Source organism: Carlito syrichta, unplaced genomic scaffold (genome assembly GCF_000164805.1).
Source record: "Carlito syrichta isolate Samal-C Ts95f unplaced genomic scaffold, Tarsius_syrichta-2.0.1 Scaffold304428, whole genome shotgun sequence".
Taxonomy (NCBI): Eukaryota; Metazoa; Chordata; class Mammalia; order Primates; family Tarsiidae; genus Carlito; species Carlito syrichta.
Genome location: NW_007248524.1, coordinates 116,408 through 130,918, shown reverse-complemented (window position 1 = coordinate 130,918; position 14,511 = coordinate 116,408). Strand labels below are relative to the sequence as shown.

The 14,511-nt window shown below is 48.6% G+C and overlaps 1 protein-coding gene across 1 annotated transcript in view; it reads left to right on the top strand.

The window, feature by feature from the left end:
* GLDC (glycine decarboxylase) overlaps positions 1 to 14,511 on the top strand; it is a 99,958-nt gene that overhangs the window by 48,674 nt on the left and 36,773 nt on the right. Inside the window, exon 14 of the mRNA XM_021713296.1 lies at positions 1,189 to 1,331. Within this exon, the coding sequence (XP_021568971.1) occupies positions 1,189 to 1,331 (143 nt within the window). The remainder of the gene's footprint in view (positions 1 to 1,188; positions 1,332 to 14,511) is intronic.

The following is a 14,511-nucleotide window of genomic DNA, read 5'->3' as shown; positions in this document are numbered from 1 at the left end:
AATTACAGGCTGAGCCACTGCACCCAGCCTAATTTTTTTGATTTATTGTAGAAACGAGGTCTTGCCAAGTTGCCTAGGCTGGTCTCAAACCCTTGGACTCAGGCAATTCTCTTACCTCAGCCTCTCAAAGTGTTGGAATTATAGGCGTGAGCCACCATGCCTGGCCTAATTTTTTGATTTATTGTAGAGACAAAGTCATACCAAGTTGCCCAAGCTGGTCTCAAACCCCTGGGCTCAGGCAAACCTCTTGCCTCTACCACCCAAAGTGCTGGAATGACAGCCGTGAGCCACTGCACCCAGCCTAAAATATTTTTCAAAATTATTTCTCAAATGTTAATATTTATGCCTTTCTATTCTCCTGCCACCCCTTTTAATTCTGTCCTGTCAAAAGCTTTTATTTTATTGGCTTATAGTCATTGACCTCAGGTAGAAATAAGACCCTTAAGCCTTCTTTCTAGAAATTTATTGTTTCAGAAGGGTAGAAATTTGAAGTTTAAATTTATTCCTTGAGTCAATAGAAGATTTGCGTCCCTTGCTGTTTGGTTGGCAAGTATCTCTCCTGGTCCAGGAGTCCTTTCAGCAAAGCCTTTAAAAATGTGACAAAGCATATAAGGCAAAATAAATAATTTAACATTGTTATAAGAAGGGTTTTCCCCATTCGTTTTTACATGTATTTCTTGTTCTGATCAGTGAAGAAGGAGAATAATATATGTGATGTGGAGGAATTGGAGTAAATCATACCTGAAGCAACTCATTGCATTTTGTGGAAATGAATCTATTTTGAGGCCTTGTTTTTTTTCTCAAAAGTTAGAAAAAGATTATGGGCAACCCCCTTGGGTCCCCTCCCACTGTGGGAGCTTTTCTGTCCTCTCAGTAAATCCTGCTTTCTCACTTGGAAAAAAAGAAAAGAAAAAAAGATGTTGTTTTTGTTAATTTCCTTTTTTGGGCCTCTACGTCCCATTTGTAAAATAAAGATAGTACTAGTGCTTACCTTATGAGCTTGTGGTGAGATGTCAGTGAATTACTTACTATATTCCAAGTGCTTTGAATAGTACCTGGCACACAGCAGGACTCTTGTTAGCTTTTGCTTTGATCATATCCTTGTCATTGTTAGAGTTCTTGTTGTTGCTATTACAGTAGGTACGTGTGCATTCTTTTTAACCCACCCCCCCCCCTCCTGCTTTTCAGCCTATCACCTGGAAGGAATTTGCAAACATCCACCCCTTTGTGCCTCTGGACCAAGCTCAAGGGTACCAACAGCTTTTCCGGGAGCTTGAGAAGGACTTGTGTGAACTCACAGGTTATGACCGGATCTCCTTCCAGCCTAACAGGTAAGGGGATTTCTCCTCCTGTTGTTTTAGCCGTCTGCTGTTATGCAAAACCCACCCCAGAACTTAGAATCTCAGATCAAGGGTTGGTCATCATGGGTCGTTCTGTGAGCCTGCTGCTCCACTCCCCTGGGGTGGCAGGGCTAGGTCCACGGCCATCCCTCTCGCGCCCTCACTCAGCTGGCAAGTCGGCGAGGAGCTGGTGGCTGGGAGCGCTTCAGAGGGTGTTGACAAGGGCCTTGGCTTGTCCCCGCATCCGCCTCTGCCCATGGGTCCTGGCGCTTCCTTCCAGCATGCCGTCTCTGTTCAAAGTGGAGATGAGGCAGGGAGAAGCTGCAGCCCCCTTGTGGCCCTGCCTCGTAAGCTACACAGCGTCGCTTCCAGGGCCTTCTGTGAAAGCACGCCTCAGGGCCAGCCCAGGGAGAACGGGAGCAGGCACAGCTGGGGTTGTGCACCCTGGGAGACGCATTCCAGCAGGGGCTTCTTTGGGAACTAGCTGCTGTGCCTGACAGTGACGTGGTGTCAGAATAAAGATCAGACACCCACGTTGACTCCTATCAAGCAGCAGTGTTGCCGGCGTGGTGGCGCACACCTGTCATCCTAGCACTTGGGAGGCGGAGGCAAGAGGATTGCCTACGGGTTCGAGACCAGCCTGGGCAACCTGGTGAGACCTTGTCTCTACAATAAATAAAAAAATTAGCTGGCGCAGTAGCACGCACCTGCAGTTCAGGCTCCTTGGAAGGCTGAGGTGGAAGGATCACTGGGGCCCAGCAAGTCGAGGCTGTGGTGGCTGTGCCTGTGTCCCTGCACTCCAACCTGGGCGACAGAGTGAGACTCCGACTCAAAAAAAAACAAGATCATGCGGCAGTGTTAGTCCAGTGGGTCCGGGAGAACCTAGATCCTGCGCTGGCCTGTCACTGACTTTGAAAGGTTCCTTCCTCTCTTCTAGCCTCAGCCTCTTTCTTTGTCTGCAAGGTAAAAACTTTGAAGATCAGTGGTTTTCAAAAGCAGAAGGCTCCAGCAAAACCTTCCAGGAACTGGTTAAAAATACAGATTCCTGGGCCCCCTTCCAGACCTACTGATCATAACCTCCAGGGACTGAGGTCAAGAGTCTTTATTTTTAAGAAACAATGAATTGCCTGAGCCACAGGTTCGAGACCCGCCTGGGCAACTTGGCAAGACCTCATCTCTACAATAAATCAAAAAATTAGCCAGGCGTGGTAGCGCACACCTGTAGTTCCGGCTACTTGGAAGGCTGAGGTGGAAGGATCACCAGAGCCCAGCAGGTCGGGGCTGCGGTGGCCGGGAGTGGCCACGGCACCCCAGTCTGGGTGACAGAGTGAGACTCCGACGCAAAAAAAAAAAAAGAAACAGCCAAGGGATTCTAATGCATCGTCCGTGTGTAACCCACTGGATCTGTGACGTCTCTGCCTTCGTGGGGATAGGTGACAGATAGACAGGCAGAGGGGCTGTCAGTGTGTGGGTTGACATCCTCGGATGTCTTCAGGAGATGCGTCCTGGAATCTGCCCGTTTCCTACCACGGAATGCAGGGCTCTGTACCGGCAACCTCAGCGTCGCCTCATCTAGGAGCTGATTGGTAATGCAGGACTTCCATTCCAAGATGGAGAAAAACGTGATTTCAAAACGGAGATGTTTATTGTCTCATTTTCCGAGAGAGAAAGAAATCAGATCTTAATCAAATATAGCCGAGCCCTAGCTCCTGCTTGGAAACGTAGGTTACACAGCAAAGGTGTGCACTTTGTAGAAACAAGATGCCCCATAAATATAAACCTTTAGGAAGAGGGCATATGGCAAATATAAAAGGACACAGTGCTCTTAGTGATTGTGTCATAGAGTCTCAAACTCTCATTTCAATAATAGGAAGTAACTGAAATCAAGAATGTCAACTTTTAGTATATCATCATGAAAACCTCATTATTTAGCCTTTTTTTTTCTTTTTTTGAGTCAGGGTCTTTTCTGTCACCCAGACTGGAGTGACATGATCTTGGCTCACCACAGTCTGACCTCCTTGGCTCAGGTGATCCTTCCGCCTCAGCCTCCCGAGTAGCTGGGATTACAGGCATATGCTACCACACCCGGCTAATTTTTTGATTTTCATTGATTTCATTGTTAAGACAAGATCTCCCCAGGTTGCCTAGGCAGCTCTTGAATTGTGCTCAAGCAGTCCTCTCTCCTCAGCCTCCCAAAGAACTGGGATTGCATGTGTGAGATACTGCCCCTGGCCATTATTCAGCCTTTTGTTTTTTTAAAGGTAAGGGAGGAACCTGAAAGATGAATTCTTTTTTTTTGAGTTGGAGTCTCACTCTGTCGCCCAGACTGGAGTGCAATGGCCGCTCCCAGCTACCACAGCCTCGACCTGCTGAGCTCCGGCGATCCTTCCACCTCAGCCTTCCAAGTAGCTGGAACTACAGGTGTGCGCTACCACGCCTGGCTAATTTTTTGATTTATTGTAGAGATGAGGTCTCGTCAAGTTGCCCAGGCGGGTCTCGAACCTGCGGGCTCAGGCAATCCACTCACCTCAGCCTCCCAAAGCGCTGGGATTACAGGCTGAGCCACCAAGCCTGGCAAAAGATGAATTCTTAACCTAAGGCAGTAAATAGATTTATTAGATGTAAATGATGAAACTTCGCCCTCTAGTGATAGGATATGATCACATCTTCAGTGCCGTATCGGAGAGTAATTTCTAAAGACTTGTCTTAACTCTACTTATTAGCTCTTGCTGTAAATTGTGATCCCAGCAAAGGTCCCAGAGACTGACCTAAGAATGAGGACGTTTGTTTTCCTGTAAACAGTGGTTTTTGATCTTGGGCAGAAATTGGACTCACACGGTGACTTCCTAAAATTCATATCCAGATCACAATTCCAGATTGAATAATAGTCTCAATGGGGAACAGGTGGGACCCAGGCACCAGTGTGTCGTTAATGTTCCCCAGGCGATTCCAGCTTGCAGTCAAGGTTGAGAACTGCTTTCTTTGGAGTTTCTCTGTTTATCCTTCTCTGTACACCTGATGCTCTTTCTGTGTCCTAATTTCCTCATTTATGTGACGGGACAGTGAGAATCATCGCCCCACCCAGTCTTGCAGAGGGTAAGAAACTTTGCCAGGATGTAATTCCTGGCAGTGATGTTTTCTCTAGCTCCCAAAATGCCCAGATGTCCATTTCAAGAGCTGATTTGACCATGGCAGGGTGTGTGCACAACGTTCAGGCTTAGCCAGAGGAATGAAAGATGCTTGGAAACATAGGTTACATGGAAACATAGGCAGAAGCTACTGTAATAGGTGGGGAGAGGCCCTCTTTGTCCAGAAAGTACGCAGCCGTGCTTCTAGTGAGGAGAGCAAGTTGATGTCTTAATTTGGGGGGAAGAGGAAGGATGCACCACGGACTCCAAACGTGACTTTTCACAGAGCTTGTTACAACTGTATTTTGTTGATTTATGCTAATCTTTGCTGCACAAGGAGATGGCAAATGCCTGGTGTTACAATTATTCTGTGTCTGCCACAGGCTACATAGATACTGGTTAATTTCTCGTGATTTACTGCTGGCTGGTGTCCAGTCTAAGGGACCTGTATGAGCTTCTTATTTCCTGTAACAAGAAACTGACTTCTTGATTACTCTGCACGGGGAAAGAATTCAGGAATCACATGGCTTGTCAGCCCCTGAAGTTATGCTCATAAAATTGAAGGTACAGTCATAGATATCATTTCCTGGTATTTTCTTTACTTTTTTTTTTTTGAATCAGTCTCACACTGTTGCCCAGGCCGGAGTGCAGTGGCACGCTCATGGCCACCGCAGCCTTGACCTGCTGGGCTCAGGCGATCCTTCCACCTCAGCCTTCCGAGTAGCTGGAACCACAGGTACGCATCACCACACCTGGCTAATTTTTGATTTATTGTAGAGACGAAGTCTCACTAAGTTGCCCGGGCTGGTCTCAAACCCACAGGCTCAGGCCATCCACTTGCCTCAGCCTCCCAAAGTGCTGGAATGACAGGCTGAGCCACCGAGCCTAGCCTGCTTTCAGTTCTTTTGGGTATGCACTCAGAAGTGGAATTGTTGGATACATGGAAATTCTGTTTAATTTTTGAGGAACCACCACTGTGTTCCACAGGAACGGCACCACTCAACGTTTCTACCGGGAATGTACAAAGGTTCTAATTTCTCCACATCTTCCCCGTCACTTATTATTTTCTATTTCTTTAAAGAACAGCCGTTCTGATGAAGGAGAAGTTGTGTCTCATGGTTTTGACTTGTATTTCCCTGATGATTAGTGACGTTGAACATCTTTTCATATGTTTAGTGTGTGTTTGTATATCTTCTTTGGAGAAATGGCCATTCAAGTCTTTTGCCCATTTTAAATTATTATTGTAGAGACGAGGTCTCACCAAGTTGCCCGGGGTGGTCTCGAACCCCTGGACTCAAACAGTCCTCTCATCTTGACCTCACATTTCTGGGATTATAGGCTTGAGCCATCACACCCGGCTAGTGTGGTTTATTTAGAAAGCAAAACTGGAAAGATTGAGAAAGAGAGGATTCATCTCCCCAAGGGAGGGGAGGGGGCCAAAGCTTAAGAAAACACAGCTTGGCCACATCACCCCTTAGCAAGGGGATGGCCCTTTGCCCTTTTTTCAGTTGGCTTATGGGGGCGGATTCATTGTTGAGTTATAGGAGCTTTTATGTGATTTATGAACTCCTTACCTGTATATGATCAGATATAGGATTTGCAGACATTCCCTCCCAGTCCATAGTTTGCTTTTCACTCTGATAAGTGTCCTTTGAAGCACAAAAGCCTCTCTAAGGTTTTTGATTCGCACAATCAGCATAAAGGATTCACACCTGTCTCCTTGGCCTTTCTCTGGTAAATGTTACCCTTTTGTCAACCTGGATCGTCTCTGATCTTTACCCAGTGTTAGTCCTCTTTCATTTGCAGCCACTTTTTATTCCCACTCTCATGGCCTACCGTGGTGCTATTTCAATCGATTTTCTTCTGTCTGTGCCTGACGTGACCCTTGGGTTCTAGAGAGGAGAGTTCTGCATTGGAAATGCCATGTTGTCACCCAGATACCAGCTGGCCTTGAATGCTGGCCACGATCTCTCAGAGCTGCCACGACTCCCCTGGTGTGCGGGTTTCTTGTCTTGGGTTGCCCAAAGGCAGCCCTCAGGCAGGGACTTGCGTCCAAAACGATCATGTCATCCCAAAGAGGTTATCTGGTTGCTGATCCCAGAAGGCGCCTGCAGAGGTGGCGAAGGGGGCGGGGCAGGGAAGGGCCAGGACAGGCTGAGTTCCCAAGCTGGTCGTTCCTGCTAGCACTGTGGGGTCTGGAGCTCGGTCCCCTGGGGGCACCGTGGGAGGCTGGGCACCCATGTCTCAGTTTGTCCCCGCAGGAGGCGAGGCAGCTGGGGTGTTTACCAGGGGCTCCCTCTTGTCCCAGTGAGGGGTGAGAAGCCGGAGTCTGTCCTTCGTGAGTTCAGGGCCTCTCCCACGGCCTCAGCCTCCTCCCAGCACCTCAGGCTGGGGACTTGTGTCTCCTGCGGCCAAGAACATGCCTGGCAGAGAATGACCTCGGGTAGGGAGACACGGAGGTTTGGGCGAGGATGCTGTCATTTCGCTGGGCGCAGTGGCTCACACCTATACTCTCAGCACTTTGGGAGACCGAGGCAAGCGGGTTGCCTGAGTCCAGGGGTTCGAGACCAGCCTGGGCAACTTGGTGAGACCTTGTCTCTACCATAAATCAAAAATGAGCCAGGCAGGGTGGTGCGTGCCTATAGTTCCAGCTTCTTGGAGAGCTGAGGTGAAGGATCACCCAAGCCTAGCAGGTAGAGGCTGCGGTGGCCGTGAATGTGCCCCTGCCCTCCAGCCTGGGAGATGGAGTGAGGCTCCAGCTTAAAAAAAAAAAAAAAAAAAAAAAAGATGCTGTCATTTTGCCGGGTGCTGCGGCTCACGCCTATAATCTCAGCACTTTGGGAGGCCGAGGCGAGAGAATTGCCTGAGTCCAGGGATTCGAGACCAACCTGGGCAATGTGGCAAGACCTTGCTGCTACCATACATCAGAAAGTGAGCCGGGCTTGGTGGTGTGTGCCTGTAGTTCCAGCTACTTGGAAGGCTGAGGCGGAAGGATCGCCGGAGCCCAGCAGATCGAGGCTGCGGTGGCCATGAACACACCCCTGCGCTCCAGCCTGGGTGATGGAGTGAGACTCCAACTAAAAAAAAAAGACGCTGTCATTTCGTATGGGAACTGTCCACAGACGCTGGCAGTGAGCTTCCTGTCGCAATGAAGAGCTGTGAGCAGGAGAAAGATTCTGGCCGCGGCAGCTTGCTTCCAGTAGGCTGGGCCTTTGGCAAAGGGACGCTATCAGCAGCTGCAGGGCTTTTGGGGCGAGAAGGCAGCCTGAGGGGTCCTGGATGGCCGGCAGGGTTGGGAGGCGGAGCGCCCACAAGGCCGGGAGCCCGGGGTGAGGGCAGTGGTTCTTCGCAGCCGGTAGAGAACTTGGCTTCGGGAGGTCCCCAGACCCCAGGAGGAAGCACAGGTGTCTGAAGGGTGTCCTCGGGCAGAGGGTCTCTCTGGCCCCCAGAGAGCCTCAGGGGAAACGACGAGCGGGCCGGTCCTCCTGTTGTGAGGCGGCCGCCTCCTGGCCTTTGCGGGCGAGGAGAGGCCCCCGTGGGTCCGCGGCTGCCCTCGCGGCGGCAGACGGCGGGCAGGCTGCTTCTGCGGCGGAAGGTGTTGCCACGGCTCTACCTGAGCCCTGAGGGTGAGTGGAACGAGGGCAGGCCAGGGACAGTAGCCAAGCCCCTCCTTGGACCCTGCAGCAGAGAGAGGGGCACCGGCAGAGCCCTCGGGACAGGCTGCCTGAGCTCCGGCGCTGCCGGCGACCCGGGCAGAGCAGCCGGGCTCTAATCCCCGTGCTGGCCAGTGACCAGTATCAAGCCAAAAGGACATTCCGGAACGAAAGGCACGGATTTTCATTTTAAACAGGATGGGATGCTCTTGAAACCATTAGTGACTTGGAAAGCTACTTAATAGGAATTTTCCAAAACAAAACCCCAAATTACACAGATTAAAGTCACGAGGGAAAAGTTCAGAAACCCAGAAGACAAATTCAGAAGACTCAGCATTTTAGAATGAGAAAATGGTAGTGTCTGTTCATGTGCATCTTAAGAAACAAGGAAAACAATCGCAAGCTCGAAATGATTGTAGGCAAATGGAATGATTAAAGTTAAAATCTGTGCTGAGCGCAGTGGTTTACACCTGCAATCCCAGCACTTCGGGAGGCAGAAGTGAGAGGACTGCCTGAGCTCAGAGGTTCTAGACCAGCCTGGGCAACTTGCCAAGACCTCGTCACTACATTAAATCAGAAAATAAGTTGGGCTTGGTGGCATGCACCTGTGGTTCCAGCTACTTAGAAGGCTGAGACAGAAGGATCACCTGATGCCAGTAGGTCGATACTGGGGTGTCCGTGAGCATGCCACTTCACTCTAGCCTGGGTGACAGAGTGAGACTCTGACTAAAAATAAACCAATCAATAAATACATAAATAAATAAATAGATATAAAAACTGTTTTTCTGTTTGCATGGAGTAAAGTTAGAATAACAGAAAGATGCGGAAAATTCATAAGTGTGTGAAAATTAAACAACGTGCTGATAAATGACCAATGGAGATTTAAATACTTTGAGATGAATCAAAACAAAGAAACAACATTACCACATCTTCCAGCTATAGCTAAACAGTGCTTAACGGGAAGTTAATAGCTGTCAGCATCTACGTGGGAAAAGAAGAAAGTCCTCAAACTAACAACCTCGTCTTCTACCTTAAAACACTGGAGGAAAAAAAAGGCAAACTAAACTCAAAGCAAGCAGAAGGAAGGAGAGAATAAGGATTCAAATGCAACACAGAAAGGGGAATGGGAGAGGAGGGAAGCCGTGAGAAAATAAAATTAAGAATATACACACAAGAAAAGGACACAGATATCAACTGCGTAAATTGGGGACATGTGTTAAGTCTGTTGCACAGGCATAGATGGAAAGAGGTGTGTGAGAGGATGGAATGCAAATGGTATTTCAAGGTAGTAGGATACAGCTGGTTCTACTTTTTGTCTTTTTTAAATTTTTTTTTTTTTGAGCTGGAGTCTCAATCTGTCGTCCAGGCTGGAGTGCACGGGCACGCTCATGGCCCCTGCAGCCTCGACCTGCTAGGCTCAGGCAATCTTTCCGCCTCAGCCTTCCAAGTAGCTGGAATGACAGGCACGCGCCACCACACCTGGCTAATTTTTTGTAGAGACAAAAAAAAATCTCTCCAAGTTGCCTGGGCTGGTCTTGAACCCGTGGGTTCAGGCAATCCTCTCACCTCAGCCTCCTAAGGTGCTGGGATTATAGGTGTGAGCCATGGCACCCAGCCTTTATTTTTTTAAGAATTATTTAAAATTTTTAAAGCCATGATCACATGTTATTTATTCAATCTCAGAAAAAGTTATTTTCTGTTGTGGGAATCACCGTGCATATTGTGGAACGATTGAATGTACAGAAAGTTGTTTACGGACTCATTTGCACTGGGATCTTCTGATCCCAGAGGATTTTGCCGTCCTCTGATGGCATGCTGATGGCATGATTAAGTTGGCTTTGAAGCTTGCCTGGGGCTGGAGGCCAAACCTATCACCTCAGTCTTCCCTTGCAGCAACACTGTCCTGAAAAATAAAGTGAAGAATGCTCTCGAAGGCTCACGTTTCAAGCTCTGTAGAGTGGAACAATATTTAACATTGGGTGGGCTCAGATACAACTGTGGTTCTAAAATGATCGAGAAGGGGACTAAAATGTAATCTTCAGGTCTGAAACCTTCTGCATGCGACCCTGAGACGGTTCAGCCGCATCAGTCCTCTCGGTTCTTTCCACCCTGTTTTCTGATCCAGTGCATTTCTTTCCTTTTTTTTCCCTTTTCCTTTTAGCTCCCATCGTGAGCATGATCCAGGGCATTTCTGCTTTATGCTCACAGAAGGCTTTTATTCTTCCTTTGTTCCCTGCTTGCCTGTGTTGCAACAGGGTCTTTCCCTTCGGTGGTTTCTTCCCCCCTAAGAGGGAATTCAACAACTAAAGGGAAAGGTTAAAATTCGGAAAATGTGCTGGATGTGGTGGCTTCTGCCTGCAATCCCTGGACTTTGGGAGGCCAAGGTGAGAGGATCGCCTGAGCCCAGGAGTTTAAGACCAGCCTGGGCAACATGGCAAGACCTCGTCTCTACAGTAAATCAAAAAATCATCTGGGCGTGGCGGTGTGTGCCTGTAGTCCTAGCTACTCAGGATGCTGAGGTGGAAGGATCACCTAAGTCCAGCAGGCTGAGGCTACAGTAGCCGTGATTGGGCCATTGCACTCCAGTCTGGGTGACAGAGTGAGACCTCAACTCTAAATAAATAAATAAACACATGGACAAACAAACAAACAAATAAACCTCAACTCTAAGTAAATAAATAAAATAACTTTTAAAAAGAGAGAGAGAAGGCCGGTCATGGTGGCTCATGCCTATCATCCCAGCACTTTGGGAGGCCGAGGTGAGACAATTGCCTGAGCCCACGGGTTCGAGACCCACCTGGGCAACTTGGCGAGACCTCAGCTCTACAATAAATCAAAAACTTAGCTGGGCCTATAGTTCCAGCTACTTGGAAGGCTGAGGTGGAAGGATCACCTGAGCCCAGCAGGTCAAGGCTGCTGTGGCCGGGAGTGTGCCACTGCACTCCAGCCTGGGTGATGGAGTGAGACCCAACTCAAAAAAAAAAAAAAAAAATTAGCCAGGTGTAGTGGTGCGTGCCTGTAGTTCCAGCTACTTGGAAGGCTGAGGCGGAAGGATCCCTGGAGCCCAGCAGGCTGTGGTGGCCATGAGCGTGCCCCTGTACTCCAGCCTGGGCACAGAGACTCTGACTCAATAATGAAAAAATAAAAAGAGACAGAGAGACCCCAGGGAGCTCCCCTCCCCTTCCATGTGAGGACACAGTGAGAAGACAATCATTTATGAGCCAGTGGGCCCTCACCAGATACTAACCCTGCTGCACCGTGGTCTTGGACATCTTGGCTCCAGCGCAGGGGAAGTGGGTTTGTTGTTTACAAGCCACCCAATTTTTGGTGTTTTGTTTCAGCAGCCTGAATAGCTTATGACAATAATCATAAGTTTGGGCATGGAAATTTTACTTGATGTAGCCAAGCCCTCACTGGTCTCTCTCGTTCCTTAGGACATTTAGATCTCAAGGGTGCTTCAAGGGCCTGGAAGAAACAGGTCAAGAAGCTTGTCCCTATTTTTTCCTATTTGTTTGTTCAAACCACAAACCCAGGGAGGATTTTCAGCTTGGTGGATAACATTGCCAAATAATGTGTAATTACTTTTCCATTTCCCGCTGGGCACAGCACGGCTTGTGTCAGCTTGTTCCCTGCAACATTTTGCCACTCTTAAAATCATTCAGCAGCTTGCAAACACGCTGTCGGAACTGCTGATTTAGAATTATAACATAACGTTGACGGCAGACAGAAAGCATAATTAACACCTTCCCTGGATATGTACAGTGAAAGGCAGGCAGGAATTATTATTAACTCACGTGGCTTATAAGCTTGAGGAGGTTGTTGTCTTTTCAAGCTGCAAACTGTGATCTTGAATGTAGATTTTCTCAGAATCTCTTTCCCAGGAAGATTTGTAGACTAAGGTGTGAACCGGGCTCTCAGTGGCTGTCAGAATTAATTGTGCCTGAAAATCACGGGGAGGGTGTGTGCCATTGTGAGGAGTTTCATACTCAGTTTGTCTGGAGTGTCCCCCGCCCCCGCCCACATTTTTAACCTATTCCCAGGTGATGCTGGTGCTGCTGGTTGACCACCACACTGAAAGCCACGGGGCACAGAGGTTCTCAGACCTGGCTGCAAGGCAGCATTACCTGGGGAGCCTTTCAGTAGAACAGATGCTCTCTCCTCCCCTCATACCAGCTACGCCACATCTTGGGGGTCGAGCCCAAGCCTCTGAGTTTTTAAGCAGGCATTTCTAGTGTGCATCGTTGGCTTAGACAGGGATTTGTTTGACCTGGAGGAGCACCAAAGAGGGAGGTTTAGCCAGATTCCAAATACCCTCCCATGGACGTGGTTAACGTGTGCGTATCACAAATAGTTCAGAGCAGAGTGGATCCAGCTCCTGCCCCTCTCTCCCTCCGCTATGGTCATCTTGATGTAGATTTTCCTACTTAGCCTTTGCAGCCTCAGAAACAGAAAGAAGGCTCTGGAGGCCAAATGTGAGAGACCAGTAAGCCTTCTCTGGTTGGAGATTGGTTTCCCAAAGAAACACCCAGACTGCCAGGAAGGGAAAGCAGGGGAAGGGATGAAGAGAGCTGTCTTTGGGGAAAATTTAAAACAGTGAGAAGAATCTCATCTCCCTAACTTTCTTAACTCTCAAAACTTTATTTTAGACCGGGCGCGGTGGCGCAAGCCTGTCATCCCAGCACTTTAGGAGGCCAGGGCGAGAGGATTGCATGCATCAGGGGTTCAAGACCAGCCTGGGCAAATTGGCGAGACCTCGTCTCTACAGGAAATCAAAAAATAAGCCAGATGTGGTGGTGCATACCTTAGACTCAGCAACTTGGAAGGCTGAGGTAGAAGGATTACCTGAACCCAGCAGGTTGAGTCTGAGGTGGCTGTGAACGTGCCACTGCACTCTAGCCTGGGTGACAGAGTGAGACTCCAACTCAGACAAAACACAAACCTGCTACAATGAATCAGTGGGAATCTTGGTGACTGCTGGTTTTCTATTTAAATTATTACTGGCTGGGCTTGGTGGCTCATGTGCTCTTGGAATGATAGTCGCCACCATGCGTCCTGGCTTTGGCCCCTTTCCTACCGTGGGGAGGTGAATATCCTGCTTCTTTCTCCTTAATGTACTTTCTAAATAAACTATATTTTCTAATCTAAAAAAATTTTAAAAACACCTGCAGAAATACTTCTCTCCTTTTTTTTTTTGAGTTGGAGTCTCACTATGGTGCCCAGGCTAGAGTACAGTGGCACGGTCACAGCCACACTACAGCCTCGACCTGCTGGGCTCCGGCGATCCTCTGCCTCAGCCTTCCAAGTAGCTGGAACTACAGGTACTCGCCACCATGTCCGGCTAATTTTTTGCTTTTTAATTGTAGAGACAAAGTCTTGCTAAGTTGCCCAGACTGGTCTCGAAACTGCGGGCTCCATCAATCCACTCTCCTCAGCCTCCCAAAGTGCTGAGATTACAGGCTAAGCCACCAGGACCAGCCAGAAATAATTCTCTTAAAAACAACTACTATAAGCTAGGCGCTGTGGTTGATGCCTATAATCCTAGCACTTTGGAAGCCAGCAGTGAGAGGACTCCCTGAGCCCAGGAGTTCGAGACCAGCTTGAGCAACATGGCGAGACCTCGTCTCTACAGTAAATCAAAAAAATCAACCGAGTGTGGTGGTGCGTGCCTGTGGTTCTGGTTATTTGGAAGGCTGAGGCGGAAGGATCACCTGAACCCAGCAGGTTGAGGTTGCGGTGCGGTGAGTAAGCCTGCCACTGCCTGGGTGACAGAGTGAGATTCCGACTCAGAAAACAAACATGCAACCACAACTATAATACAATACAGTAACGTTTCCAAATATTCCAAAGCAGCCACTGTCTGTAAAATTTCCTCTGGGTGTCTATAACACCTGCTACCTTGTTCATTAGGCAGAATAACATGGTTATTTCATGACTGGCCAAGGATGACTTCTGCAGTCAGCAACAGATGTATACAGTAACTGATCAGAAACAGAAATAGCTTCTTTACAAGATGTAATTCATTTAACCATTTTGTCTTTTGAGTTGAATTCTCACTGTCGCTCAGGATAAAGTGCAGTGGCACTGTCAGGCGATCCTTTCACCTCAGCCTTCCAAGAAGCTGGGACCACAGGCACGTGTCACCTTGCCCGGCTAATTTTTAGATTTATTGCAGAGACAAGGTCTCGCCACGTTACCCAGACTAGGTTTGAGCCCTGGGCTCAGGCAGTCCTCTCGCCTCGGCCTCCCAAAGTGCTAGGATTTCAGGCATGTGCCACCGTGGCTGGCCTGATTTTATCATCTTTGCCCATCTTAACTTTTCTGATTAAGCGCTGTACGCCGGGCTCGGTGGCTCAGCCTGTAATCCCGCGCCTTTGGGAGGCTGAGGTGAGT